The sequence below is a fragment of the Equus przewalskii genome, chromosome 3 (assembly GCF_037783145.1).
Source record: "Equus przewalskii isolate Varuska chromosome 3, EquPr2, whole genome shotgun sequence".
Taxonomy (NCBI): Eukaryota; Metazoa; Chordata; class Mammalia; order Perissodactyla; family Equidae; genus Equus; species Equus przewalskii.
In genome coordinates, this window is record NC_091833.1 from 18,451,573 (window position 1) to 18,479,326 (window position 27,754).

Below are 27,754 nucleotides of genomic sequence, written 5' to 3' on the forward strand. Positions count from 1 at the left end.
TTTATGGCTGAGTAGTATTCCGTTGTATATGTATACCATATCTTCTTTATCCACTCATCAGTTGATGGGCACCTAGGTTGCTTCCACGTCTTAGCTATTGTAAATAGTGCTGCAATGAACATTGGGGTGCATGGGACTTTTGGAATTGCTGACTTCAAGCTCTTTGGATAGATATCCAGTAGTGGGATGGCTGGGTCACATGGTATTTCTGTTTTTTATTTTTTGAGAAATCTCCATACTATTTTCCTTAGTGGCTGCACCAGTTTGCATTCCCACCAGCAGTGTATGAGGGATACTTTTTCTCCACAACCTCTCCAACACTTGTTACTTTTTGTTTTGCTTATTTTTGCTATTCTAACAGGTGTAAGGTGATATCTTAGTGTAGTTTTGATTTGCATTTCCCTGGTGATCAGTGATGCTGAGCATCTTTTCATGTGCCTATTGGCCATCCATATATCTTCTTTGGAGAAATGTCTGTTCGTGTCTCCAGCCCATTTTTTGATCAGGTTGTTTGGTTTTTTGTAGTTGAGTTGTATGACTTCTTTATATATTATGGAGATTAACCCTTTGTCGGATATATGACTTGCAAATATTTTTTCCTTATTAGTGGGTTGTTTTTTTGTTTCAATCCTGTTTTCCTTTGCCTTGAAGAGGCTCTTTAGTCTGATGAAGTCCCATTTGTTTATTCTTTCTCTTGCTTCCCTTGTCTGAGAAGACATGGTGTCCGAAAAGATCCTTTTAATACTGATGTCAAAGAGTGTACTACCTACATTTTCCTCTAGAAGCCTTATGGTTTCAGGTCTTACCTTTAGGTCTTTGATCCATTTAGAGTTTATTTTCGTGAATGGTGAAAAAGAATGGTCAATTTTCATTCTTTTACATGTGGCTTTCCAGTTTTCCCAGCACCATTTGTTGAAAAAACTTTCTTTTCTCCATTGTATGCCCTCAGCTCCTTTGTTGAAGATTAGCTGTCCATAGATGTGTGGTTTTATTTCTGGGCTTTCAATTCTGTTCCATTGATCTGTGCACATGTTTTTGTACCAGTACCATGCTGTTTTGATTACTGTAGCTTTGTAGTATGTTTTGAAGTCAGGGATTGTGATGCCTCCAGCTGTGTTGTTTTTTCTCAGGATTCCTTTAGCAATTTGGGGTCTTCTGTTGCCCCATATGAATTTTAGGATTCTTTGTTCTATTTCTGTAAAGAATGTCATTGGGATTCTGATTAGGATAGCATTGAATCTGTAGATTGCTTTAGGTATGGACATTTTAACTATGTTTATTCTTCCAATCCATGTGCATGGAATGTCTTACTATCTCTTTATGTCATCATCCATTTCTTTCAGGAAAGCCTTGTAGTTTTCATTGTATAGGTGTTTCACTTCCTTAGTTAAATTCACCCTGAGGTATTTTATCCTTTTTGTTTCAATTGTGAATGGTATTGTGTTCTTGAGTTCTTTTTCTGTTAGTTCTTTATTAGAGTATAGAAATGTTACTGATTTATGTAAGTTGATTTTATATCCTGCAACTTTGCTGTAGTTGTTGATTATTGCTAAAAATTTTCCAATGGATTCTTTGGGGTTTTCTTTTTTTTTTTTCAAGGAAGATTAGCCCTGTGCTAATACTAACTGCTGCCGGTCCTCTTTTCACTGAGGAAGACTGGCCCTGAGCTAACATACATGCCCATCTTACTCCATTTTATATGTGGGATGCCTACCACAGCATGGCGTGCCAAGTGGTGCCATGTCTGCACCCAGGATCTGAACCGGTGAACCCCTATTCCACCTCCTCCAAGGGGGACTCCAGCCTCTCCACCCTCTATCATATGGCTGCGTGGGTCTCTCCGACGTTTTTTGTGTTGTGTTTGGATGTTCTCTGTTGGAGTATGAATGTCCTTTTCGTTGTATGTTGGAGGGGAGAGATTACTGGGGAAGCTCACTCTGCCATGATGCTGATGTCACTTTCTCATTTCTTTTTACTGCTGAATAATATTCCGTTGTATGGATATACCACGTTTTATTTATCCATTTGTCAGTTAATGAACATTTGGCTTGTTTTTACTTGTTGGCTAATATGAATGATACTGCTTTGAACATTCACGTACAAGTTGCCCTTTTTCTTCTTATAGGTAAGGATTAAAGATAGATTTAAATTCTGTAAGCCATTGATAAGGTGCACTGGGTAGACTCCAGGTCACTATTAAGTAGAGGTGGCGAGAGTGGGCATTCTTGCCTTGTTCCTCCTGTTTGGGAGCAGGGAGTACTCAGGGCCAAGCACTTTCTGTCTTCATTGTGTCCTTCTGTCTCTCTCGTCTCACCCAGAAACCCAGGTATCGTCTCTGGCTAGTCCCTCTCTTGGTGCCCGTCTGTATGGGCCAAACCCTGGATGGTCTGTCTCCTAGCATCTGCCATGTCTTGCTCTCCTCCTTTTACACAGAGTCCCCACTCCTTGCCTAGACTGTTGCAGTACTCACCCAAGTCACCTCCTGTTCCCAGCTCCACTTGCAGGTGGTCTCCCTACATGCTTTGTGGTCGTCAGAGCGATCTTTCTAAAAGGCATTCCTTTCATTTTGAAATCTTGATTAAAGTTTTTAGTGACCCCCCTCCTCTTGCCTCCAGGGCAGAGTCCAGCCCCCTTAGCCTGTCATCAGCTGCCTTTGGGTGTCCTGGCTCCTCTGCATCCCTCTGGCCTCACCCTTTATCGTTTTCCTTGCACCTCATCTGACAAGTTCCTGAAAGGGCCTCACTCTCACTCACACCTATGTTTTTGCCTCTTTCTGTCCCTCTGTCTGGGGGCCCCACGCCTTTCCTTTTCTGACCCCTGTTCATGCATTTGTTCATTCACTCAGCAAACCTTTACTGACCATCTGCTCCGGGCCAGGCACTGTGCTAGGTTTTGGGGATACTGTGCTGCCAACACCCCCACTTCTGTGGTGCTCAGAGCCTAGTGAAGGAGACAGTTAGACAAGACCTGAGGATAAATTGTCATGATAAAGCTTTGAGTGGGGATTCACAGGATGCTGTCCTGGAAGCCCTTCCTGATGCCCTTACCCCTGGGGTCCCTCTGTGTGCCCCTTTCTTGCTTCTGTCAGAGCTTACCACACTCTACGAGGACAGCCCCCAGCCTCATCTCCTTGCTCTTCCACTCTGTACTCCTGAGGGCAGGCCTTGTGTCTGTTTCTCATCTTTGTATCCTCAAGGGCAGGTGCAGACTTGGCATGATTGTTTGTTGACTGAGTGAGTGAGTGAAAGAATGAATGGCCAGTTACTTCCATGTACCTGTGAAACTTGTGACCTGTTCTTCATTCTTCAGCCAAATCCTTTGACGCCTTGGTCCTGCTTCTTGCTCTGGTCGCCAGGTCTCTCTCCTCCTGGGGGAGCCGTTCTTCACCACTAGCCTGCTGCCATGGCACAACCTGTTCTTCTGGTATGTGCGGACTGCGGTGGACCAGCACCTAGGGCCTGGCGCTGTGGTGATGCCCCAGGCTGCCTCGCTGTATGCTCTGGTCGTGGAGTTCAGGGTAGGCCACCCAAAGGTTTTTGCAGAATGGGTGGGGGGGGGACCTTGTTTTGTTGAAGACTTTGTATGCAGATGGAGCAAGTCAGGTCTTAATGATTTGGGCCCCTGCTTTTTTGGATCAGCGCACTGCAGGGTTGAATAGAAGAGGCTTACCTCTGTAAGAATGCAGTAATTTGGCGTATGAAATGGAAATGGCTGTGTCTTGTTATTTTACAATTATGTCTTATCAGAATAATTAAAAAAATATAAATTAAGAGTTTCAGAAGACATGCTGTGTGGCTTGCTCTGCTCTCATTAAGAGCTGAGGCTCCAGTTGTTAAAAGCGTTTTGAGACGGGAGAGTCGGCTTCTTTTTGTAAGAAAAACTTGAAAAGCTTCATTTTAATTTTCTCATCAAAGCAGAACCAGTCACAAAGTCATTTTGGGAAAGGCCTTTTTTATTAAAAGGATTTGAAATGCTGTAACCTGAAGTGTAGGGGGAGCCTCGTTTGATATTTCTCTGATAAGAATGGCTTTATCCATTGGCAGCTTAGTGGCTCCATCACTTATTTTCTGGACATTTCTTCTGTTATTTATTTACCTGGTCAGTTTTCCACATGAATTCTGGTTTTCATGGCCACAGAGGGAATGTGGAGAATGACACTTATCCACGCATACCTCCAGGAGACAGAGGACGCAGAGCTGCCTGGCCTGAGTGCGCTTCTGGTCCCCTCCCTCCCATTGTCCTCATACTGTTTATAGGCGCAGAGCCTTGAGAACTGATTTACAGATTTCTTCCCAAAGAAATGGTGTTCAGAATGGACAGGGAGTGAGAACCCCCAGCCTGGTAGCTCTGGCCGGTTGTCCCCTTGTAGGAGAGGACTTGGGGTCCTATGAGACTTGGCAGACTTGAAGAACCAACCTGGATCTTTGGTGTCTCTGAGTTCCTTCAGCCTTGGGGGTCTCTTCCAGGTGTGTGGGAATAGCAAGATGTATCTCAGGTTTTGGACTGGGGCAGCCCCTGGCCCGACCTCACTGACCCTTCTTGCTCTTGTCACCACACTTTTGTGTCCCCGGGTGGGTATGGATGTCTGTGTGCCTTGGCAGGTGGGTGTCAGTGAAGGCTGCACCTTCCTCACAGGACCTGTGGCGGATCCGGAGCCCCTGTGGTGACTGTGAAGGCTTTGACGTTCACATCATGGATGACATGATTAAGGTAGGTGGGGCCACAGCTCCCACCCGCAGTGTCCCACCCACCCACTCCTCACGGCCACAGGCCTCTAACAGGGACATCTGGCTTCAGTGGAGGGACCTGGGTTTGGCAGTGTGTGCAGTGTGCAGGGAATTCTTCTGTTAAGGGCGGTGAGGGCAGGTATATCTGTTCTGCTTGGTTCACTATGAACCTGAGAACTATTGTGTCTCAAAGTCGGATACTAGGCCCTTCTTGGTCCTGGGCTGTAACCCCTGAATCAGAGTTTTGGGCTGGAGCCTGTCCATCACCACACCACTGGAACTGTTCTTGCCAACGTCAGCAGCTTGTTCTCTCTGAACAGCTTTTCTAGAAGGCAGTTTGGTAACCTTCTGAGTTAGCCATTTTCATTTTGGGGACTCCATTCCAAGGGAAGCTGTTAGAGTATGGGGAGGGATGTGGAAGGGTGGTCCTTGGGGCTATTTATATGTCAATTTAGGGGACTTAGTCAGTTACCAGGGTCTGCATCCCCCAGAACCAAGGGCAGACGTGCAAGTGCCAATGATAGTTGGATCTGCAAGGATTAAAGGAAATTGTCATGATATGTCCACATGAGAAGGGCAGAACAAGGGACACGACTCCATTTGTCTGTATTAAGAAAATTCACGCATACACACTGAGAAAAAGCGGAATAGTGGACACCAGAATATAAGCTGTGTGATTAGGAAGTGGTTAATTTTTTCCTTCTTTTGCTTGTCTTTCTGTTCAAATTTTTCTACGGTGATTATAGATTGCTTGTGTAAACATTTTTTTAAGTAAATAAAGCCAGTGGATATTTTCAGTTTGTATATTATCTGCCCTTCCACAGCACACCACTGACTGTTCCATGCTTTTAGAAATTTCTTTTGTGCCGAGTCACCTCACACTCAGGCTCCTTCCTGAACTCATCCCACCCTTCCAGTCCCCTAAGGTGTTGTGTGTTCTAGGTCACCCTCAGGCCTCTGCCTGACCCTGCCCTCCCTGGCTGTCCCCTTTGTCCTCTCTGTTGCTGGCCAATGTCTGCATCTCTCCTCAACTCAGACCTGAACTCAGACCAAATAGCTAAGAGCAGTGGACTCTGACCTTAATGCTTCCAAAATCCACCTGCTCTTCCCCCCTGCTCCCCCTGACCCCTAGTCTGGCTCCTTCCACTGCTCCCGTCCTAGGTCTGCCACCGCTTCATACCCAACTGCTTGGGCTCAGGGCCCCGGGCATCCTCCCAGGCAAGTCCTTGCCTTCAGTTGCAGTTTGTCATCTGGTCCTATAACAGTCGGGTCCTCAGTTTTCTTCCCCCACTGCTGCTGTTCTGGTCTGGGCCACTTTCATTTCTCACCTGTGACCGTGCAGCCTCCTGTCTCTCCCGCTCGGCCTTCCTCCACATGGAGCCTTCGTGAACCTGTAGATCCTCCGTGTGGCCCTGTCTGTCCCCTGTGGGAAAATCTTGTCAGGCTCCCCCAACCCCCACCCCTGCAGCGTCACCTCTGCCGCTCAGCCTGCCCTGGGCTCTTCTCTGCGTCCTCTCCCTACTTGGCTTTGTCCCCTCTCCTCCCTGCGAACTCCTGTGTGACCTTCAGGAGGCAGCCCAGAGAACACCCTTCTGGGCAGTTTTCTCACCCAGCCCCATTCTCCACTAGAGGTCAGTGCTCCCCAGGCCCTGCGATTGCTGGTGTCCATGTTGTCTCCCTTTAGACCAGGAGCCTTTGTTTGGGGGTGGTCTGGCAGCTGTAGTGCTTAGGAAGGGTCACGAATGGTCAAGTGGCCAAGTGCCAGGTGTTTTCACCATTGTAGACTTTTGGTTCTCAGAGCAACTCATGAAATGGGCAGTCTCATCCCATTTTAAAAAGGGAGAAAATGAGGCTTAGAGAGGTAAAGTGACTCCCCAGGGAGACGGCTCGTGAGTGGCGGCAGGGAACAAGAATCCAGCTGGTCTGATCCAGGTGCCTGTGGTCTTTCTGTGAGCATCCACTGCTGTGACTGTGGCAGTTACTCTGAGGAACCCGGGCCATGGAAGTGAGGGGCGACTGGCATAGACCCTGGAGATGGGGTACGAGCACCTTGTCCCCTGGGCTGCCTGGCTCTGTTTCTGCAGACCACCACACCCCTTTCCCTCCTCAGCGTGCCCTGGACTTCAGGGAGAGCAAGGAGGCTGAGCCCCACCCGCTGTGGGAGTACCCGTGCCGCGGCCTCTCTGAGCCCCAGCAGATCCTGACCTTTGATTTTTGGCAGCCAGTCCCCCCGCAGCCTGTGCGTGCTGAGGGCTCCATCGAGCTGAGGAGGTGAGTGTAGGCTCTAGGGTAGGGGGCGTGGGGGAAGAAAGCAGTGGGCCTACTTTCTGTCTAGTAGTTACTGCCCACATGGCTAAGCATGCACTTAGGCCACTTTCACATGGGTGAAATGGCTCTCCTTGTCTCAGCCTTGCCCTTTCTGGTCTGAAGTGGCCCTGAGTGTATAGCGGGTGTCTCTGGGTATGTGTGGGTGGGGAGGGAGAGCCAGAGTGGGCTTTGTTCATCCCCCCACATCTGAGACTCCCTTTGAGCTAAGCGGCATGTTGAATTACAGCTGCAGAGAAACGTGAATTTGGTTGCTATGGTTACCCATTGGACCATTTTCCTGAACTCTCCTGGGAATCAAAGCAGGTTTGGAATTGGCGAGAGCTGCTCGTTGCGAGGCACCGGCAGGCCCATCCAGCTCCACCTGTCTTCATGGGGAGGAGCTGCTGCTTCTGGAGGAAGAACTCTCTTCTAACTGGGTGGAGGCCGTGAGCCCAGAACCCCTCGGGGCTCTTTGACGAGGGGGAGGCAGGGCAAATACCCATCTGGGCCTGCCATCCAGGGTATCTGGGAGGGTGCTTCCAGTTTTTGGTGCCAAGGCTGCGCCCTGAGCCTCTTGGACCAAGCCTTTCGTGACCTCAGGCCAAGGAGGCTCGTGCTGCTCCACGGTTCTTTTGAGTGCTTGGCCAGGCCGCGAGGAGTGAGTTTGGGTTGTGGCTCTTCTTCCTCAGTATTTTACTGAGTAGCCTTTAGTCAGGGGGAGTGTTAGGAGCTTCCTGGCCAGGCAGGATGGAAGTGGGGAAGACCAGAGGTTTCTGGAAAGCAGAAGGGAGCCATGGCTGTGCTCACTCACCTCTCATATGGCTGTTTCTGTTTGGCCCAACATCCCACCCCACCCTCCCAGGCCTGGGAAGAGTCATGGGGTCGTCCTGTGGATGGAATACCACCTGACTCAGGACAGCACGGTCAGCACCGGCCTCCTGAAGCCTGCAGAGGACAAGGTAATACTGTGCTTGCAGGTCCCTGAGTGGGCCCACCCTGAGAGCAGGCACTGCTGGGGGAGGCCATGCCACTCACTTATGCTCTGGGTACTCCCAACCCATTCAGCGGGGTGATAACTCAGTGTCCTGGGTCACTTGGCCCTGGGTTACCTGGCCTTGGTAGCAGCTTCCTACTGCAAGCTGCCTGGACTAGTGGCTGGTCAGGAAGGGGCTTGGGTACTGGGAGCCCTCACTGCCTTCTTGCTACCCCTCCTGCAGGGGGACTGTTGTTGGAATCCCCACTGCAAGCAGGCTGTGTACTTCTTCAGCACCACGCTGGACCCTAGCGCACCGCTGGGCGGCTCTCGAACAGTCAGCTACACTGTGGAGTTCCACCCCGATACTGGTGACATCACCATGGATTTCACACTCTCAGACACTCTGGAGGATGAGCACTGACCCTCACTCATTGAGAAATAAAGTGGCCTGAGTGCTCTGGGCTCTGAATGGTGTGGCTTTCTGGGAAGGAAGGTGGAGGCACCTGTCCTTTCAGGGCCCAGCCTGGCCTTTTTTTTCCATTATTGTATTGCCAGCTCCTTGCTCCAGGTGTGGGCTGCTGGCTGAATTTGGAGCCAAGGAGGGGCCGGGGGGCTCCCCCTGCAGTGGTTTTGAAGTGCTCAGAAGCTCGAAGGTAGCACTGTCTCTCGTGCCCTCCCTGGAAAGGAGCGGAGCCCCGTAGTCAGCTGGGCTGGGCAGGTTGGGTGCTGTTCTCGGCAGCACAGTGCCGAGGCGAGTGTGCTGCCCATGGTGGGAGCCGGCCTGGCCTGCACCCCAGGAACCTTTGGGACTTGCCTGCCTGGCTCCAGCTGGGAGGGCTTCTGAGGTGGAGACACTGACTTGTGGTTGGGCCCTGGGCCTTGAAGACCCCAGCAGGGCCAGGCCGAGGCTGGGGTTCTGGCCCTGTCACTTGCTGGGTAATGTCACCAAGCCACATTCAGAGGTGTCTGGCCTTGGTGTGCAGCACCAGCAGGTGACTAAGGCCCAAGACCTGGACACCAGGTTGCTGTTCAGAGGACAGAGAAGAGCTGTCCCAGAGCAGCTCCTGAGATGTAGACCAGGAAACCAGCCATCAGGACAGGGAGCCAGGAGGTGCGCCTCTTCCCGTGTGCCCCCCCTTTTAGCAAAGGACCTCCTGCCACCTCAGAAGTCTGGGGCAGATGGGTATGGTGCCGCCACCCCAGCCTGCCCTTGCCTCGCCAGGTAAGGCCAGAGTCCTGAGGAGGCCCCAGCCTTGCTTTGCCGCACACTCAAGGTGCCCTTTTGCTGTTTACTCCCAGTTCCAGAGGGAACGAGGAGACACCAAGTAAGAGAACCCAAGTGGCCCAGTGTCCTGCCAGTTCAGTGCAGACGTGGGCTGGGCCTGTCCTGCAGGAGGAGGCAAGAAAGGCAGGGCCTCCCCAGCGCTGCCCCCACAGTCCTGCCTGGCCACCCAGCCCTGGAGTTGAGTTGGAGCAGGGCCTGGCCCCAGCTTTTTGCTCAAATAAGTGGAAAACACAAGCCTTGAGCCTCACAGTTTTATTTTCTCCTCATTAGCCATCCTTCCTTTCAGCACCAATAAAGGAAAAAAACACTTCTCTTTTGAAAATATTTTATCGGTGTAAAGACTGTTTTTCTTCTAGGGAAGAATCGTCTGGATATATATTTGATAATGTTTTTACCAAAACCTTAGGTGTGCTTACCATATAAAACCCCTAATGTCCCATGAGGATACAATACAGAAAAGAATACAGAAATTAAAAAAGTGTTTTTTTTCTTTTTAAAACAGTATTTCTAAATCTTAGCAAGTTAATACAATAGTTAAAAAGCATCAAGATTAATATTCATACTTAAAACTCAAGGTGGTTTGGACAAATGCAAATGACTGTCTCCTTCCAGAGCTGACCCCACCTCCTGGCTTCCCCGGAGGAGGCCGGGCCCGGGGCAGGCGCGGGCCTTGTTTGGGGATTTGGGTGACCTGTGTCTGCCCCTCCCAGGCCTAGATGCCACAGAATCTGAGATCTTGGCAATGTTTCTTTTCTTTCTTTTTTAAAAATCAAAATGGAAAAGTCTGGCTTGTGCATGGCCCTGGGAGTCCACAGGCTTCATGAAACATGTGGTTGGGCAATGGCAGCCTCAGCAGAGGCCGCGCCAGAGGGAGGTGCGAGGGGGGCCGGGGGGTGGGCCAGCCCTGCTCTGGACGCCAGGGCCAGGCTGGGCAGAGGCGACCTTGTTAGGACAGGAAATGGCTGAGGCACAGGGAGGTATGACTTGCCTAAGGCGCCCTGTGAGTGAGGGAGAGAAGCATGTGCCCCCTGCGCCTTGGCTCCCACCAAGCTGCCCTGGGGGTAGGCGGCCTCTCAGAGGGATGGAAGCTGTGCTGGAGTTTCTCTGCTTCAGGAGCCCTGGCCTCGGCCTCTGCTGCTCTCCCAGGCACACAGCCGACTTGCAGCCTGGGGGGCCTCAGCTCAGGCCTGGCTATCTAGTTGGGCCCCACCCGTGGGAGCAGAGATTCTGGCTGCTCCTGGGAATGGGGGCCCTCTGACCGCAGGAAGCCTACCCAAGGCCCTGAGAGCCAGGCCCTATGAGGAGGGGCACAGCAGAGAGCCCAGGAGGGACAGCACCCTCAGCCGGTGGTGAGCAGCCTGTCCTGGCTTCTGGACACAAGGTGGGGCTGGGGGCCTGGCCAGTGAAGTGCTCCTAACAGCAAAGCCCTCAGCCCAGCTGCTGCCCTGGCCTGCTGGGTTTAGATAAACCAGTGCCACCACAGGTGCAAATCTCAGGAATGTCCTCCCCCAGTAAAGGGCCTGGCCTCTCGCTGGCAGCTTGGCTCCCTCTTCGTCCCTCTTCCAGCTCAGTGGGTGACAAGGCACAGCATCAGCACACCGGCACCAGGAGGCTCCCAGCAGCAGGGTCCTGGTGCACCCCCAGCGTTGCTGGGTGGAGCTGGCTTCAAGCCAGGTGGGCACGTGGTCAGGGCACTACGAGGAGGGGAGACCGGTGGGGGTTGTCAAGAACATTCCCCCGAGGCAGAGGAGCCTCACACCTGGAAACAGACAGAACCCTCCCTGCATGACCAGGGGAGCGGGTCCAGGTGTGTTTAAAAAGGCAGGTGGACAGAGGCAGTGCTGCCGTGGGGTGGGGAGCTGTGGGCCTCACCTGCAGGCTCTGCCACGCTATGCTTGGGTGTCCAGGACTGGCCCTGGTCACACAGTAGCAGAATAGGTGTCTATGCATCTGGACGCCAACTAGTACCACTCCTTGCCTCAGGCAAGTGGTGGCCATTGGCCTTGCCACCCCCAGCCTGCACACTGATGAGGCGACAGGCTGCTGTCGGCACCTTGGCTCCCCCGCCTTTGTCCAGGGCCCCTCGGTTGCTGTTGAGAATGGGCATGGGAGATTAGAGTCACAGCCCCACCCAGAGGCAGGTGGACAGTTCCTGAGCTCAGCCAGCATGTGGATGGGGACGGGCCCCACAGAAGGATTGGTCCCAAACCAGAGGTGTCCAAGGGGGGAGACGGGATCAGGCAGAAAGATGTGTTGGTTTTGACAGAAGAGAAGTTACAAATCTTAGCATTTTCAAAACCAGAAGCCCCCCACCCCCCACCCCCCAAAGCCGTGAGTTCCCCTTTTTCCTGTAAAAAAGTGATGCTCTCCGGATTCCTGTCTATGGCTCCACTGCCCACTTCGGAGTCTCTGGGGCCCTGGTGCGCCGGGGGGAAGGGAGCCTATCTCGGGAAGAGCAGCCTTCTCCCGTGCGGCTTGCAGACCCTCTAAAGTGAAAGGTTGTCTTTGTTCTTAACTTTTTCTGTTTTTCTTTTTAAAATGTGATCGCCCTTGAATGCAAGACCCTGGGAAGAGCCCGGGCTCGCTGGTAACTGGACACAGCCTCACGGTCCCTGCTTGGGAGCCGTCCCGGCTGGCGGCGGTGAGCAGGTGGTCCTGTGCCCAGGAATGCTTCTTTGGCTGGTTCTGATTGTGTTTGGAGTTTGGCCTTGGGTGAGGCCCAAGCGAGGGGTCTGTGTGGCTACGGTGTGGCACGTGGCATGCAGGCAGCGTGCATGCGAGGGTGCAGGCATGCGAGACAACATGGCAGCAGACAAAAATAATGAACCCTGGACGAAGCTTGAGAAGAGATACAAAGAGTACAGAAACCCGGTTCTCATACTAACCCACGGGTTACAAACTAGTTTGTGCTGTAGATTTGTAGAAAATCACGTTTGGAAAGAATGGCACTGGTTGGGTAGCCGGGGCTCCCGGGGCTGACCTGACTCCTGTGTCCAACGGTGAGTGCCCAGAGGTGCAGGGCAGCGCTGGTTCCAGCTCACCCGGGACTAACCGCGGCTCCCCCTGGGCCCCTGCCCTCCTCCCCTGGCACCGGGGGTCGGGGGGTGCTCGCCGCTGGAGGAGACGTGGCCAGGAAGGGGCTTCGGCTCAGAGGGCTGGCAGAGGCCCAACTGCTCCCGGTGACTTGGCTGGTCTATGCCTCCTCCTCCGCCGCAGACACCATCAGCCGCATGGCTACAGGGAGGTGGTCTGTCAGGCCTGACAGCTGGGTGATAAAACTGAATTCTTCCACCTCCTGCAGGAAGGGGCGGGGCAGAAGCATCCCCGTTAGACCCAAAGACTGCAAAGGAGGGACCTGGAGGGCAGGGGCTAGGGCCTCTGGGCTGGGGCTGGCCCAGAGTTCCCTGAGGGCAGAGGGGTGGGAGGATCCCATGGGCCCCAGAGGTCTCTGGGACTGGCAGGTCTCACTTTGAGGGGAGAGTTCAGTGCTGTCGAGGGTGCAGGACGCAGGGTCTCCTATCTACAAGCACGGCCTGGCTGCCCGGCCCAGCCCCAGACTCACGGCTTTCCAGTCCAGGCACAGTCCCTCCTCCGTGTACAGCATGTAGTCGATGCGCCTGCCGTTGCCCTTCAGCAGGTCCTTGCGTCCCTTCTGGCCTGCCCCAGCGCTCTTGCTGGTGGGGAAGGCGAGGTACTCCCGGCGGCCTTCCTCACTCTCCAAGACCCTGCTCATGCAGACAGGAAGGCAAGGTGAGCCCCTGCCCCAGCCCCCAGGTCCTCAGTGTGGAGCCACATTCTCATCCCCAAGTGAGGGAAGCAGGTCAGAGCAAACCCCTGCATTTAAGATCTGTCTTCCCTGTGGACCCAAAAAGGGACTGGGATGGAGGGAAACAGTCTGAGCCTACAAGTTCCTGACTGATCTGGGCCACTCCAGAATCTGCCTGGGAATGTCCCATGTCCACCTTGGGCTAGCCAGCATTCGCTTTCCCTTTCTGAACTGGGACATTGTCCGTGGCTGCAGCTTGGACCCAGCACCACCCAGAGCCCATGGCCGAGTTAGGGATGGAACTGCCTAGCCCCTCTGCAGAATGGGGTTCTGCTCTGAGCCAATACGGGCCTGTCTGGGGGAACTTGGTCTTGGTAGTGAACCTCGGGTACCCTTCTCTCCTGAAAGTCCTCAGACTCCCCATGACTCTTGTTTCAGGCAGCAGGAGCGGGGGAGCCAGGGGAGCACCCATGCCCCCTCCCAGGACTGGATTCTGTCGCTCTGGCCCTGAGCCACCAAACCTCTGGGCTTCCACTTCCCCCTCTGACACAAGAACGATTGCTGTGGGCCCCAGGACACTTTAGGGGCCCGGTGTACCAGGAAAGGAACAACGTGGGATAAGGAAGGAAACTGATGTGGGTGCCTAAGTGCTGGCCAAAGTTCTACAGGGAGGGCAAGGCGCTTGGGTTGGGTATCACACCCTGAATCTGAGTCTTCTGACTCCCTGTCTGCCGACTCCTTCCTGCCGGATTTCCTCCCGGGCCCAGCCAGTGGGGAGGAGCCTTTATGGGAGACCCCGTCACAGAGAGCAGATGCAGGCTGATGAAGGGGACAGGAAGGGCAGCCACCAAGAGACACTACACAGGCCTGCCCGGCCGGCTAATGCCTGGACAAATGGAAGGGACGCCTGCACAGGCACAGCCAGCAAACATGGGCTCCTACAAGGTTTTTATCTGCCTTGAGATAAATACACGAATGACATGCAGAACATCGTTATCTCTCAGAAATATAATCCGTTACTGTCCTTTGCCTTTGATAATTAATTCCAGCATCAATGATCTAAGAGTTACTGATAGTCATTTTTTAATCATCATCTCATAAAAAGATAATTTTCTCAGCATAGGATGATGTTTCAAATTTAGTCCATAATCTAATTAATTGGCTCAAATTAGCTGCGAGGAGCCATTACTGTGATTCTGTGCAGTCTCACATTGTGAATTATAAATTGGTTCTGCTGCTGGCCTCTCAAATGTGTCCTTTATGGACGTCTCAACAGGTTCAAGAATGAAGTTTGGCTGGGATGGAACTGTCTCTGCTTTGAAAATGACTGGCTTGTGTTAGCTCTTCTCATATTTTTATTTGCCTAATTGGTGGATACCAGCTGCCAGGCTCCCTGGAGCAGACGCCATCCCCAGGGTTCTTCTACAGGGATCTTGGCCTCGCCCTGGAAGATTCTGGTCCCTTTTCCTGTGCCCAGCAGGGCCCCAAGGCCGATGGGGCTTGGGGCAGGGCAAGCTCTTGGAGAGTGACCCGGACTCTGGGTGCTGGTGTAGGAAATGCCACCTCAGGACCCCAGGCCTACTGGGAGGCTTCTCCTTGGTGAGGCCAGCCCGTGAGGCCTGAGGGCCACCCTCGCCTCGGCACCCCCTCCCCCAGCTTCAGTCCCTGGGGCTCTCACAGGTTTCCTTCCCATGGAGCTGTGCTGGCTTGTCTGCCTCACACAGCCCGTCTCTCCACCCCTGAGTCAGGGCACACTGCTCATCCCAGACCTGGGAGCCAGCCCGGGATCCACCCGCGCCCACCCAACGCAGCTGGGTCCTTACTTCTGCAGATTTTCAGGGGTGCACGCGTCCTCATCGTAGAGGCCATCCGTGTCCAGCAAGGTACCTGAGGATGAGGCAGTGAGAGAGGTCACTGCAGGTAGGGCCTCGCCAGCCTCTAGAAGGGCTGCCTCTCTGGGGCAGGAGGGGTGGGCGAGAGCTCTGCTGGCCTGGGCAGCTGAATGACCTCCCAGCAGTGGGATCTTGGGGCAGGTCCTGGAGGTCTTTCTGGGAAGCCTGTGGGGAGCCCAGCCTTGGTGGAATATCAAGTCTCAGCACGGGGTGCTCAGGCCTCAGCAGTGCCTCTCCCCTGCCCCAGGCCTCTCGTCCCCCGACACCCTACATCCACGCCCCCACCCCAGCCCCAGCCCCAGCCCCAGCTCACCGATGGCCCACGGCTTCTCCTCCCCGGGCCCCAGGCGGCAGGGGTCCTTGTAGCGTGTAAACAGGGAGTGCTGCTGCTCCAGCTTGTCGTCTGCAGGAAGGGAGGGAGGGAGGGAACGTTGTGGTCTCGGGGTGTCTGGCCTGTCCTGGAGGGCCACCTGCCACTGGTTACTCTGACCACATGCAACCACGTCCCTGTTCCTCAGGTAACTGCCCCTGGGTGGGGTCTGTGGTCCATTTGTCATTGATTTTCTGTGTCCTTGAGAATACCCCCCTCTCTACACCCCCACTCTAGTGTTCAGCTTTCCTTCTGTCTAAGGACAGAGGTCATTGTCCCTCCTGGGCTCCAGGGAACAGTGATCTCAAGGCCTTCCCAGATGCTGTGGCACACTCTGCGGGGGGTTGGCTGGTTGATGCTGCCCCGGCCGGGACTCCTGCCCTTCACAGACCTGGGTGCCCAGGCGGAGTGAGGAGTGACCCCACCAGGCTCAGAGAGGGAGATGACCTGCTCTGGGTTCGGGTTTGTCCTGCCAACTCGTGGAGCCAGAAGGGCCTTTGTGAGACCCCTGGGAGGAAGGACAGGGCACGGAGTGGAGCCTGATGGGATGGGACCCCCTCCCGACAGCCTCTTCCTGTGTGCGCTGGGTCCCCACCCTGACTCAGGAAGATTCTGGGAACACCCAGCATTTGGAGCTGGCGTCAGGCATGTGACTGTGAGGGCACCTCCGGGCTGCAGGGGTGGACTGTGTGTTCCACGGTGAGCACTGGTCTCCCCACCCACCCTGGAGGTGCCACCCTTGTCAAGGGAGGCCTCCCTGGTCGCGAACAGATAGAAACAGCTGCCACCAGCTGCCACTTTGAGGTTTTCTCCTTTCGCTGAGGATTAGCCCCATGTTGCCCACCCATCCTCAGTTTCTCCTGGGGCTGTGGCCAGAGTAGAAGGAGCCAAGGAGCCAGTAGACCAGGAGGTTTTCCTTGAACCCAGCTCCTCAGGCCAAGGGAGGTTCAGAGCTGCCCAAACACCCAGGAGGTCCTAGGATCAGCATGATCATCTGAGTCACAGCTCACTTATTTAAATTAATTATTTGAAATTTCACCCATGATGAACTTTTAGTCTTTTAGCCTAAAGGCATGATTTCCAGGGTTCAAATCCCAGTTCAACCACTTCCTGGCTGTGTGACTTGGGACTAGTTACTCAACCTCTCTGGGTCTTAACCTCCTCTTCCACACCATGTGGGTAAAATACAGTGCCCACTCTTAGTGTTGTTAAATGAAACAGTAGGCCCGTGAACAGTGGTTAGAATTGTGTCTGGTGAAAGTAAGAGCTGAACAAAGATGTGGTGGGTAATATTAGCTGACTCGCCCTCAGTCTGAGTGTCAGAGGCCCCAAGCCTTCCCTTCAGAAGTTCAATTTGAGGGCATCTCTTTATCTCCAGCAAGGAGCCCTCTGAGCTTGCTAGGCAGAGCATGGGCTCTTCTCATTCTAGTGTTTCTAGGAGTCAGAGAAATCATAGCCTTGCTACTATCCCACTTACATGTTCGCGAGGAGCAGGAAGTTCTTCTAGCTGCCTAAACTGAGTCTTTCCAGCTGTGACTGGAGCCCACGCCCTCCCCAGTAGCCAACCCGGATGGGCAGGACCACAGGCTCACCGGAGGAGCAGTTGTCAAAGTTAAAATCTCCACAGATGACGTCAAACGCCACCAGCTCCTCGGGGTTGGCTGCGCTGGACGAGGAGGTAGATTTTCGGAAATCAGCCAGCCAGTCCTGAAGCAGGTCCAGCTGTTCACACCGGATGGCACTGTCCTCTTCGGGGCAGAACCACAGAGACCAGATGACGAAGATGCAGCCAGACCCCAGCGCCGATCCCAGCCCTCTGGGGGCAGATGCCCCACCCCCGACAAGTGCGGCCCACGGGACCTACCTGGCAGGGCGTGCAAGTGTGTGCAGGAGATGTACCCGACAATTCTTTGGTCCTGAGGTGTGCTTCCCACCTGCACCTGTGGGGGAGGAGGTGCAGTGTCAGTGCGGAAACCTACAAGCCATCACTGCTCTGAGCACCAAAGGATGCTGGCGAGCCCCCCACCCTCCCTGTGAACCCTCACAAGCCCAGCTTCGTCGGCTCCTGGCTAGGCCCGGGCCCAGGGAGGAACAGCACATGTCCTGCTTCTTGGAACTTCTGGTGCAGCATGGGAGGCAGATACCTAAAGAAATACCAGCCCGTGGCATGGTGAGTGCCGGCAGCAATTCACGCAAAGCTCTCGAGGAGGGAAAATGCTGAAATCCCCGAAGATTTCCTCCCCAAACGCCTGCCGTCTCCTGGTGACCAGAATGTCCACATGGATGACCCTCACGTGCCAGCCCCTCAGTTCCTTGTCCACGCCTGTCTGGTGGCTCTTTCCTCCTCCTCTTGGTCATACCCTAGACCCAGATCACGCCCTAGAGCCTGTCGCTCTGAAGTCGAAGCTGGGCTCCCCTCTGGGAGGCAGCCCACTTAGATGCTGGATGCTGGCCACCCTCCCTCCACTGTGAGAGGCCTCGGACCCTCCCCTCTGCTCTCTCTCCCCCGTCTCTGCCCTCTGGCTTCATGAGAAATCACTTCATCTGCTTTTTGGCTGTTGTCCTCGTTAGTTCCCCGATCTGGGATGACCGCTGTGGCCTGTGTCTCCATGGCACCTGTGTCATGGGCTGGCCCCAGGTGCCTCACGGCCTCCATCCAAACCCAGTCCTCCTTCCTCCACAGTGGCCTCCTCATACCTTCATGCTCCACTCTTCCCCAGTCCTCGGTCCTCACCTCCCTGCTCACCTCCTTCACTGCAGACAGAGTCCCCGGGGATGGAGTGGGGCAGGGGGCTCCTCCCCAACTCCCTGCCCAACCACAGATGACCCTGGCAGGCTGTCTCCACAGGTTGGCATAGTGAAATGGGCATCTCAATCATGCATCACAGGCAACTTGATACGGCCCTCAGAGGTGACCCTGATGCAAGCCTGAGCCGTTGTCAGCGCTGTGGTTGGGGGTGTAGGGATGGCCACCCAGGCTGCCAGCTCTCTCAGACCCTCTGGCCACGGCCCAGGTGCTGGTGGCTGAGATGGGAGAGTCCCTCCCAGGCATGCTCCCCACGACCATCCGTGGGTGTCTTTCCCCAGGGACTTCTGGTTGGCTCCTCATCTTCTTCCTCTGTGGGCGCTCCTCCCACCTGAGCCTCAGCCGTCTTCCCCAAACTTCACTAACTCACAGCAGACTGGGTTTTCTGTGATGACGAGATGGCCCTGGGGAACTTTCCAGGGAAGCTGACTGTAGAGGCCGGTTCTTGGCTGAGGGGCCTGCAGCAGCACGGTGGGTGCACCCGGCACCTGCTGAGCAGACCCTGCCCATCCCCCAGCTAAGAGCAGCCTGGGCTCCCTGCTGCCGCATCACGGGCCCTCCACTCTGAGAGTCTTGGGAGGCGTCTGTCTTTCTTTTTGCTACTGACGTCAGGTCGGCATTTTTCTCCTCCACAGGGACTTTCACAGCATCAGCACCCTAGCTTTCTATGGCTCTCCCTCCCCTTTCCCAGCCGGGATGGATGCACATGTTCCCAGCGCCCAGGGGGATGAATGGCTGGCTACTTGATAATGAGCTATATGGCCTGGATTTGGGGCTGTTTACAAACTCACATGTTCACTATTCACTTCTTGCCCCAATTCCAGACACAAACCTTGGCCCACTAGTACCCCCACCCCTGGAATGGCTCAGGAAATTACATACCGTCAATACCCTGTTGCAAAAACACAACACAGTTTTAAAACCACAATGCCCCCAAAGGCCACATGATGGCGCTCTCGCCCCTGCATTCCTTAGGCAGAGTCTGTTCCCTCCTCAGTAATATGAGCTCTCCTGCCTCCTGCTTCACGGACGCTGCCTTGCTCGAGCCTTACGACAACCATATACTCAAATTATACCACAACTGGCCGGGGTCACAAGGCTCCGATGGCCGAGGCTGGTTCAAATCAGATGTTTGCTGCCCCACGCTCAGCTCCCCACCCTCCTCTCTGCTGTTTTCTGAGCTCCTCTGACTTAGCCAGGCTTATCACTGGCTGCCCCTTTGACGGTTTCAGTGCGTCAGCCCTTCACTCACTCAGCACTTAGAGTCGCCTCCCGTGCTGAGTCCTGGGCAGGGACAGGAGACAGGCGCAAAGAGGCAGCACTGCCCCCGTGCTAAGGAGAACCCGCCCAGAGGGAAGACACGTGGTGTGAGGCCCCTGCCTCCCCCTCCCCCCGGCCACCGTTCACCGGTACCTCAACCCCTCAGCCTGCTTCCTGCTCTCAGTCGGCCATGGGAGCTTGCCAGGATCCACTTTATTACGTGCTGGGACTTATTGATTCCTGGCTCGAGTCCTCGGGAGCCGCAGAGGCTTGTGTTTCTCTTGCAAAAACAAATAATCACACTGAGAGGTTGTGCCTTTTAGTCCTGGTGGGCAAAGACTGTCAATAGAGAAGGGGCCAGAATCAGGTGCTCTCATATGTGAGGCAAAAATGATTCCAGGCCCTTCCTTTCAGGGCATCACAGTAGCAGGAAAGCACGTTTTCCTCAAGGATCGGAAGTGCCACAGAGTAGATTGGGAGCAGGGCTGGACGGGAGAGCCCTGAGGATGCAGGGAGCACTGGCTTCCATGCACAGCCACGGGCAGCATCTTTCCAGGGCTCGGGCCCCTTCCTGGGCTGGCCTGTCTCCTGAAACCTCATTTATTTTACTCCTCCACATAGGAGAATCAGACACGCTCCGGCCAGCAGAGACGAGCTGGGTTTGCTATGGTGCCGGACACAACCGACTCTGCTCTTGAGGAGTTCTAACAGGAGAGATGGGCAATGGGACACCTGGGACAAGGGCTGAGGAATCTATGAAGGGAAAGCTGGTTTGTGCTGGATGGTTGTCAAGGAAAGCTCCACAAAGGTGGTGCAGCCAACCCAGGTTGGGACCAAGACGGGGAGCTGTGCACATGGAGGCCCCTTGGGGGTGTGGTGTGACTGAAGCTGAGTGCAGGTGAGGGTGGAGGGGCTCAGGTGAAGGCTGGAAGGAAGGGAGAAACAGGAGTCAGACCTGGGACGCGGGGAGGATGAGTTGGAAGGGGAAGGCCAACCAAAATACAGGTGGGTAGATGCGGAGGAGTGATGGCCTGGGCCATGATGGTGCAGCTGGAGACATGGGGTAGATAGACCCAGAGGCATCTGGAAAGTGAATTAGGAGCCTGGATGGATTGGATGGGCTCAGGGCACAGAGAGGATTCAAGGTGGGCCCTTCTGGCTGAGGGACGGTGGAACCTGGAGGAGGTGGGGTCCAGGGCAGATGATGAATTCAGTTCGGGAGTGAACGGGACTGTGTCCAGGAAGCAGCCAGACAAAGAGCTGGGGGCTTAGGGGAGAGATCTGGCGTGGGACAAACCTCAGAGTCCTCAGCAAGTGTGGAAATGGAGGCTGTGGAGTCCCTTCCCCGGGGCAGGCGTGTGGGGCCAGGCACTTGGAAATGAAGAAGGCTGGCCAAGCGGGTCACGTTGCTGTGGGGCCGCCAACCCTCAGCTTGGGCTGAGAGCTGGGCAGAATGCAGCAGGCCTGATTGCTGCCCCATCTGCTGAGATGGGGAGAGAAGTGGCAAACCGGGTTTTATGCGAAATATCTTGATTTTTAAATGTTGGCCAACACAAGAAATTTCTTAATGGTGTGGACCAAATTAAATATATCAGCAGACCTGTTTTAGACCCAGGAGTTAGAGGGAGCATCAGCATTTAAAGGATGGGCAGGTGACAAAGAGCCCAGAAGGAACAACCAAAGAGGTGGGAAGAAAGCCTTCAGCAGAGGGGCTGTCTCAGGAAGACTGTTGTGACCCTGGTGGGCATGGTAGTTGGGCTGCCAGATCAAGGAGGGAGACGAGGAGGGGGGTGTGTGGACTGGGGGAGGGGTTGAGGGGGTCCCTGGCCTTGAACCATCTGTAGAAGGGGGGCAGGAGGGAGAAGGTGAACCCCGCCCCACAAGCCTGAAAACATGTCCCCTCCTTCCCCAGAAAGTCACTCTGGCTGCTCAGACAAAAATATATCTGTGGAACAGAACGTTGATGAACCATATGCCAAAATGGGGAAGCTGGCTCTCCCGTAAGAGGAGTGCAGTCAATTTCACCATTTCAGGCTGTGAATGGAGAGCTAGGGACTCCAACTCTGGGCCCGCTGAGCCACACAAGAGCCACTGAGCACCTGAAGTAGGGGCCCAGGCCCGGGGTGCTGCCCTGGCTCCAGTAGGCTCCATGCAGACAGTCAGCCTGGACCTTCACTCCCAGCAGGTACTTGGCTGACAGGCAGCACTTTCCTGGACAGACTGAGCACGGTCAGAGCCGAGAGCCTCGCCACGCTGGGGCTTCCGCACTAACCACACTAGGCACCCTTGCCCCCTGCCCCCCTACACCTGGACCCCCTTCCAGGGGGAACCGAGAAGTCTTGGGGAAATTATGGAGAGAACCCACACCCACAGCAGCTGCTGCCTCTGGGGGCAGAAAACCCTGTTCTGTATCAGCTGGCCAAATGATGCTTCAGAAAATTCTGGAAACACCAAGAGCGGCTTTTGGATAGGGAACAAAAAGTCAACACTCTGAGCATGTCAGGCTCAGCAGAAGATAATGTGTAATGACCAAATTACCATGGTCTAAAAACTCCTCCAATTGCATCCAAATTAGCAGAAATAATTATGATTCACTTTAATTAGTGACTATGGAAGCGAAGCCTCGGGCTGGTGGGCAGAGTGCCTGGCATGGCAGATGCCTGACAGCCAGGAGGGAGAGGATGTTCCGGCCAGTAAGGCTGGAGGCCTAAGCAAGCAGGCATGGTAATGGGCCTGGGACCTCAGAGCCCTGCCTGCCCGCTGCACCCAGTGGTCTGCGCGGGTCTCCCCTCGTGTGAACCTCTGCTCCTTTCCAGAGAGGGGGCTCCCTGCCTCCTCCTACTCCCCGCTTACCATTGCCATGCCATCATCACCTGCACTGCCAGCACCAGGAGAACCTCCCAGCCTCACCAGTCCAGCTCCACTGCCCACCCTGTGAGCAGGCTGTAGTTGCCCCTGCTTTACAGGTGAGGAAATGGTGGCTCAGAGATCTGAAGAACTTGCCCAAGATAACCCAGCCAGGTCTGTCTGAGCCCAGACCCTTGGCTCTTGTCCCTGCATTCTGTTTCCCTTGTCCCTGAGCTGATGGCCCCCCAGTTCAGCTCCATGAAAGACCTTGTCTGCCTCCAGCCCTCCAAGAGAATGAGGACCCCGCCTGCGGCCCACCTCCCGCCGTGGCTCTGGGACCAGTTGGCGTGTGCCCTCAGGTGGGGTGAGGCCTCCTACCTTGAGAAACAGAGCTCCCTTGGAGGCCAGGCTGTCGGAGCACCGCCCATTGGGGTAACAGTGATAGGCCACATCCATGATGGGGTAGCGGCTGGCAAAGAAGAGGCCGCTGTTGAGAAACTTGAAGCTGCAGCAGCCTTGGCAGCCGTAGACCCCAACGTCGTACAGGATGTACTCGAAGTAGCCGTGCAGCTGGTCTTTCAACTTGGCGGCCGCCCGCTTGTCAAACACCTCCTGCAGGCACAGGAAGTCCAGGTTGGCGGGGAAGAAGGCCGAGACCTCGTGGTCAAAGGCCTCGTCTGGGTGCCGTCTCTTGCGCGCGGCCGCCTTCTTCACCACCGAGGCCTTGTACGGGAGCTTGCTGTTGGTGGCACCTGGCTCCCCGCTGCCGCTGTCCGCCCCGGCTCGCGCCTTCACCAGGGACTCCCTGGAAGCTGAGTGGCTGCCCAGGCTCCCCGAGTCCCCATCCCGCTGACTGTGGTTGGGTGTCTGGCCCCGTGAGCCCCCGCCGGCCCCATTCCTGGCCTGGCCCCCAGTAGCAGGGTCATCGGCTTCGGGAGGCCGGCCCCCCTCGTCACCACCGCCGATGCGCACGATGCAGGCATCCTCAAGGCTGCCGCTGTCGGCCAGCTCCCCAGAGGCCGGGCCGTTGGCAGCCTCATCACTGGGGTGACGCCCGCTGTCACCCTTGTATTCCACAGAGGCCGTCCTCTTAATGCTTCCAGGGACGGCCCGGGCCACGCCATCACTGCCCTGTGGTGACACCAGGCTGCTGAAGCTGGCCGCGCTGATGGAGGTGTTGGTGGGGGAATCAATGTAGATTTTGATCTGGGGCCGACTGGCCCCGTTGCGGATTCTCTGCCCAATCTCTTTGGCCCGTGCTTGGGTGTTAAAAACATTGTTGAGCCTTGCCAGCGATTCGGGAAGAAGGCAGAGGTTGGCTGTGGTGAAGCAGAAGCTTTTGCCAGGACCTGTCCCCTTCCATTCACTGAGCAGGGCTGCCCCACCAGCTGGACCCTTGTCCTCCAGCCGGGAATAGACGTAGGGCCGGCGGGCAGATTGCAGAGGGGACCAGAAGAGGAACCCAAGAAATGCAAAGGGCAGTGAGGCGACCAGGAGGGCCAGGTAGACAGGTGTGAAGAGATAGGAGCAGAGCAGCTGGAGGCAGCACCAGTCGTCCGCCCGCTGGCGCGTCTCGTAGGTGGTGGGTATGAAAGGGGCCAGAAGCCGGTCCACCAGCCAGTAGCATGGGAAGATGAGGGCCCAGGACACGGCGTGCAGGGCGGACAGACAGCTATTAGGAAAGGGGGTTGTGTACAAAACCATTGCAGCTCACTGGGTGCCGTGGCCGGCCCTACTACATGGTGTCCGTGGCAGCGCGGGCACTTTCCTGGGTGGGGTGGGCGAGTGAGGGGACAGCTGGAGGAGGGGTCACCTTCTGGTGAGGTGTGACTCTGGATGGTCAGTGGTGAGTGTTAGCCAGCCAGTCATGGTTCACCTCAGTGGGCCATGCTGGGCCACCCAGGCCTGCTGCAGAACCTGCAAGACAGAAGGGGAGGGGCTTCATTCATCTTTAAGAGGAGCACGTCGAATTCTGGGGCTATTGTTCCCACTCACTGTGTTCCTACTTCCTCCAACATAAGCAGGACTGTTCCAAGGACCACGCTGGAGCCAGCAGGCTCACAAAGGGGTGCCAGCACACCCTGTTTGCCTGTGTGTGTTTGGTTCTCTTGGAGTGAATAGCTTGGTGACATGACTGCCTCTAGCTGACCATCTTGAACTTGTAACCTAATTGCTTGAAAACCGGCCCAGAATTTCAGAGGAGCACAGCTTTGTGGGGCCTCAGCAGGGAGGCTGGGGATCCTAGAGGATGCCTGGGCCTGACACTGGCCTGGAGCAGCCAGAAGCCCATCAGAAGCCAGAGGCGGGTTTAGAACAGGCGAGGGGTGAGCCTGAGTCAGAGGAGCTGCAAACGTAGCCACCTGTCACCAAGTGCCCGCGAGGTCAGAATGGAGAGGGAACAAACTGCAAAGAAAATGGGCCAGAGAGGCCTGGGGTGGGTGGCAGTGTGGCTGGCAGGACCCCTGAGAGGAAGGCCCTCCAACAACGAGGCTCTTGCTGTGCCCCAGCCTGCAGCATCAGACCACCTCTGAGGTCCCACCCTCAGCGACCCCCTACTCCCATCCCTGGGGCAGAAATCCCTGTCTGATGAGGATCCAGGCACAGCCTGGGCCTTACCAACTTCCAGAATGATCAAGGGTACCCAGTTACAGGGACTCTGATGATCCCTGAGACTTTTAGAGAAGCTCCCTGGGGCTTTGAGGGTTTGGCCCAATCTTCTCCCCTAAGCCCCTGAGGTGAAGCCCTAGAGCCCAGCCGAGGCCCACAGCTGCCAGAATGAGTCCACTCCAGGTCCTTGTCCCAGCCCGTCTGGGAGCCACAGTGGGTCTCAGAGCAGGCGCCAGGGCCCCGCCTAGGAGAGGACACAGGTGCACTTCTTGCGCTGAATGTAGAATCAATGAAAGACAAGAGTGTGGAGTGTTTACCCTGCCTCCAGGGACCCGCAGATGATCATTCTGTGGTGAAGCTTGTGTAAGCATAACCCAGAGTTTTCATTACCAGATCAGCTGGCGGATTCATTTCCTGCTGTCTCACAGATGCAGCCCTGCTCCTGCCCTGGCACCACGAGGGGTCTGTGTCTACATTGCCATCCATCCTGGGCCCACACCCTCTCTTCCTCCTGCCTCCCTGGTCATCTCAGCCAGGACCTGAGTGTCATCTGGGCTCTGCTCTCCTTCAGTTCCCACTTCCCATTGTCTTCTACCCATGCAAGCCCCCTGGAGCCCCTGCACTCACTCACTTTGTTGGTCTCCTCTCCATCAGACCATCCTCCACACGATGGCTAGACAGTCTCTGTCTAATCAGTGTCACAGATGCCTCAACCCGGCTGAAGCCTCGCTTGGTCCTTATTGGGAGGCCCGTCTCCTAGCGGGGCCTACCAGTACCTGCAGCCACATCTCCTTTTGTGCTCACTTCCCACTCCCCAGGCTGTGGATTCCTGTCCATGCCCTGCTGTTTCCCACGTCTGCCCCTCGTCTAGCTTACCCCTTCTCTTCTAAGACTTAGCTTAGAAATCACCTCCTCAGAGAGGCTGTTTTGCCTCCCCTTGCCGGGTGGCTAAGACTCTCCGGTGGGGGCTCCCATTCCCCTTGTGCATGGCCTGGTCTCTGCAGTTCTAGATCATAAATTCTCATGGGACACGACGACCTCCCCAGCAGACCAAGAGCTTCTTGAAAGAAGGGGCTGCGGTGAGGGTGCTGTGGGTCCCGGGCTGCACCAGCAGGAGCTCAGGGAGTGGGTGCGTGAATGGAGGTCGATCTGTGCTGCCTCCGGGCCCATGGTGTGAGGGGTAGTTTCCATGATGCATGTCAGTCACCCAAGCGCACTTCCGCGGCCACCATCTCTGGGCTGATGTGGTATGGGCAGGGTGCTCACCCTGGACCAGAGCTTAAAGTCTGCAGATGAACCTAAGCTGGTGGCTGTGTCTGGTTCTGGAGAATGCACCTTTCACAAAGATTTTACTTTTTTCAGGGGAAATCGCTTTGAAGCAAACACTGGAAAGTTATAGTTCGGAGAAGCAGGTGTGTCTACTCAGACCACAGCCCTCGGACCAGGAGCCTGACCAGGAGCCGTAGGAAATGGCTCCTTCGCAGACAGCTCTGCGCTGGGCCTTGGTTAAATCCGGGAAACGTGACCTCTGCCTGAGAGCAGCAGGACCGTGTGGCTTTGCCTGGCTCTCTAGTCCTGCTTGGGGCAGGGCCCCTCACTCCAGGGTGAGCAATGAGCCTCACTGGCAAGGATGGTGGTTGGTGAGGCCAGAGGGCCGTCCACAGTGTCCCCTTCTCCCTGACATCCTGCCCTGGAGCCCCAGACGCAGCCAGTGGCTTTCACCACCTCCCTCACACCCAGCCCAAGTCCTGTCTCTGACGGCTAGGCCCTCGGTGGGGGGTGTCCCAACCCTAATGGCCTTGACCCTGAGGTCAGCTGCTTCAGGGGCCCTGTGAAGTCAGGCCGGGCTGCTGGGCTAGGGTCCTGAGACCAATTGTATAATGACAGTAACTGAAATTGGAGTACTTGTTCTGTCACCTCTGTGGCCCAGTGCTCATGGCTCAGTGCTCAGAGGGGCTGGTGGCTGTCCAGAGTCCTCCCATGCCTGCCATCTGACATACTCATTTGTTGTTTCTTTAAAATTCCAGCACTTTCATTTGAATTTAACCTGGAGTTGGGGTGACAGCCCTCTTGCTCCCACACAGGCTGATGGGTTTGGCTGCTTTTGGCACACAGTGTGTACATGTACAGGCACACGTCATTGTGTGGAGCCGCTGGCTTCAGACTGGCCGGAGTGAGAGCTACAGAAGAGGACACAGAACTGCCTGGACCAACTGGGTCCAGAGGAAGAGCCTGCAGGTCCTGTCCCTGTGGGGAGGGAGGGTGAGATGGGGGCTCCCAAGCCTCCCCAGCTGCCAGCAGCCCCTGGTTGGCACCAAGGTGCGAAGGGTAGGGGGTCCCAACATCACAGGGCAGCCCCCTTTCCAAGTCTCCCTTGGCCCTTTCCTCCTCATCTCTGTGGCCCAAGGTCACCAGCCCAGCCAGCACCATCTTTGCCTAAGCACCAGCCCTACCCCATCACTGTCCGCCTGTCCTCAGTCTCAAGCCACAGGCCCCAAACCCACAGTCTGCACGGTGGTCAGGAGCTTCCTAAACAATCTGATTGTATTCTTCCTTTGGTGGTCCCATTGTCTTGGGGGACAAAGTCCAGTCTCCCTATCTCCATCTAGGGGCCCTTTGTGCTCTTGCCTCCACCATCCTCTTTCTTCGCCCAGCCCCTGCTCCCAGCTCCTCTAGCACCTCAGCCGCGCACTGCTGTCTGACCTCCAGGCCTTTGCACCTGCCAGGCTCTCTGTCTGAAACTTCTCTCCTGCCTTGTCTGTCAGCTCCTCCTTCCCCTTCAGGGCCCAGCTGAGATGCCACCTCCTAAGGGGTAGTGTTCCTTGACCCACTCAGGGCTGCCTGTGATGTTGCAAATCCTCTCCATATTGTGCTGTCATCCTGCCAGGAACTGGATCTGGCTAATATCTGG

At 55.3% G+C, this 27,754-nt stretch overlaps 2 protein-coding genes across 8 annotated transcripts in view; one reads left to right on the forward strand and one right to left on the reverse strand.

Moving 5' to 3' along the window:
- Positions 1-8,479, forward strand: part of PRMT7 (protein arginine methyltransferase 7) — a 43,782-nt gene extending 35,303 nt beyond the window's left edge. For 4 of the 6 annotated variants that reach the window (XM_008518237.2, XM_008518238.2, XM_070613742.1 and 1 more), the window contains exons 14-18: positions 3,356-3,517; positions 4,636-4,710; positions 6,838-6,998; positions 7,897-7,993; positions 8,252-8,479. In XM_008518237.2, coding sequence (XP_008516459.2) covers positions 3,356-3,517; positions 4,636-4,710; positions 6,838-6,998; positions 7,897-7,993; positions 8,252-8,431 — 675 coding nt within the window. In that variant the 3' untranslated portion in view covers positions 8,432-8,479. Of the gene's footprint in view, positions 1-3,355; positions 3,518-4,635; positions 4,711-6,837; positions 6,999-7,281; positions 7,994-8,251 lie in introns of all 6 variants that reach the window. The other 2 variants (XR_544591.2, XR_011538486.1) reach the window with 1 other exon arrangement.
- A 1,053-nt stretch (positions 8,480-9,532) lies between these two features.
- Positions 9,533-27,754, reverse strand: part of SMPD3 (sphingomyelin phosphodiesterase 3) — an 85,366-nt gene continuing 67,144 nt past the window's right edge. For both annotated transcript variants that reach the window (XM_070613743.1, XM_070613744.1), the window contains exons 3-9: positions 22,615-24,153; positions 17,188-17,263; positions 16,916-17,071; positions 15,267-15,356; positions 14,885-14,948; positions 12,858-13,020; positions 9,533-12,590 (exon numbers count right to left, since the gene is read on the reverse strand). In XM_070613743.1, coding sequence (XP_070469844.1) covers positions 12,489-12,590; positions 12,858-13,020; positions 14,885-14,948; positions 15,267-15,356; positions 16,916-17,071; positions 17,188-17,263; positions 22,615-23,940 — 1,977 coding nt within the window. In that variant the 5' untranslated portion in view covers positions 23,941-24,153 and the 3' untranslated portion in view covers positions 9,533-12,488. The remainder of the gene's footprint in view (positions 12,591-12,857; positions 13,021-14,884; positions 14,949-15,266; positions 15,357-16,915; positions 17,072-17,187; positions 17,264-22,614; positions 24,154-27,754) is intronic.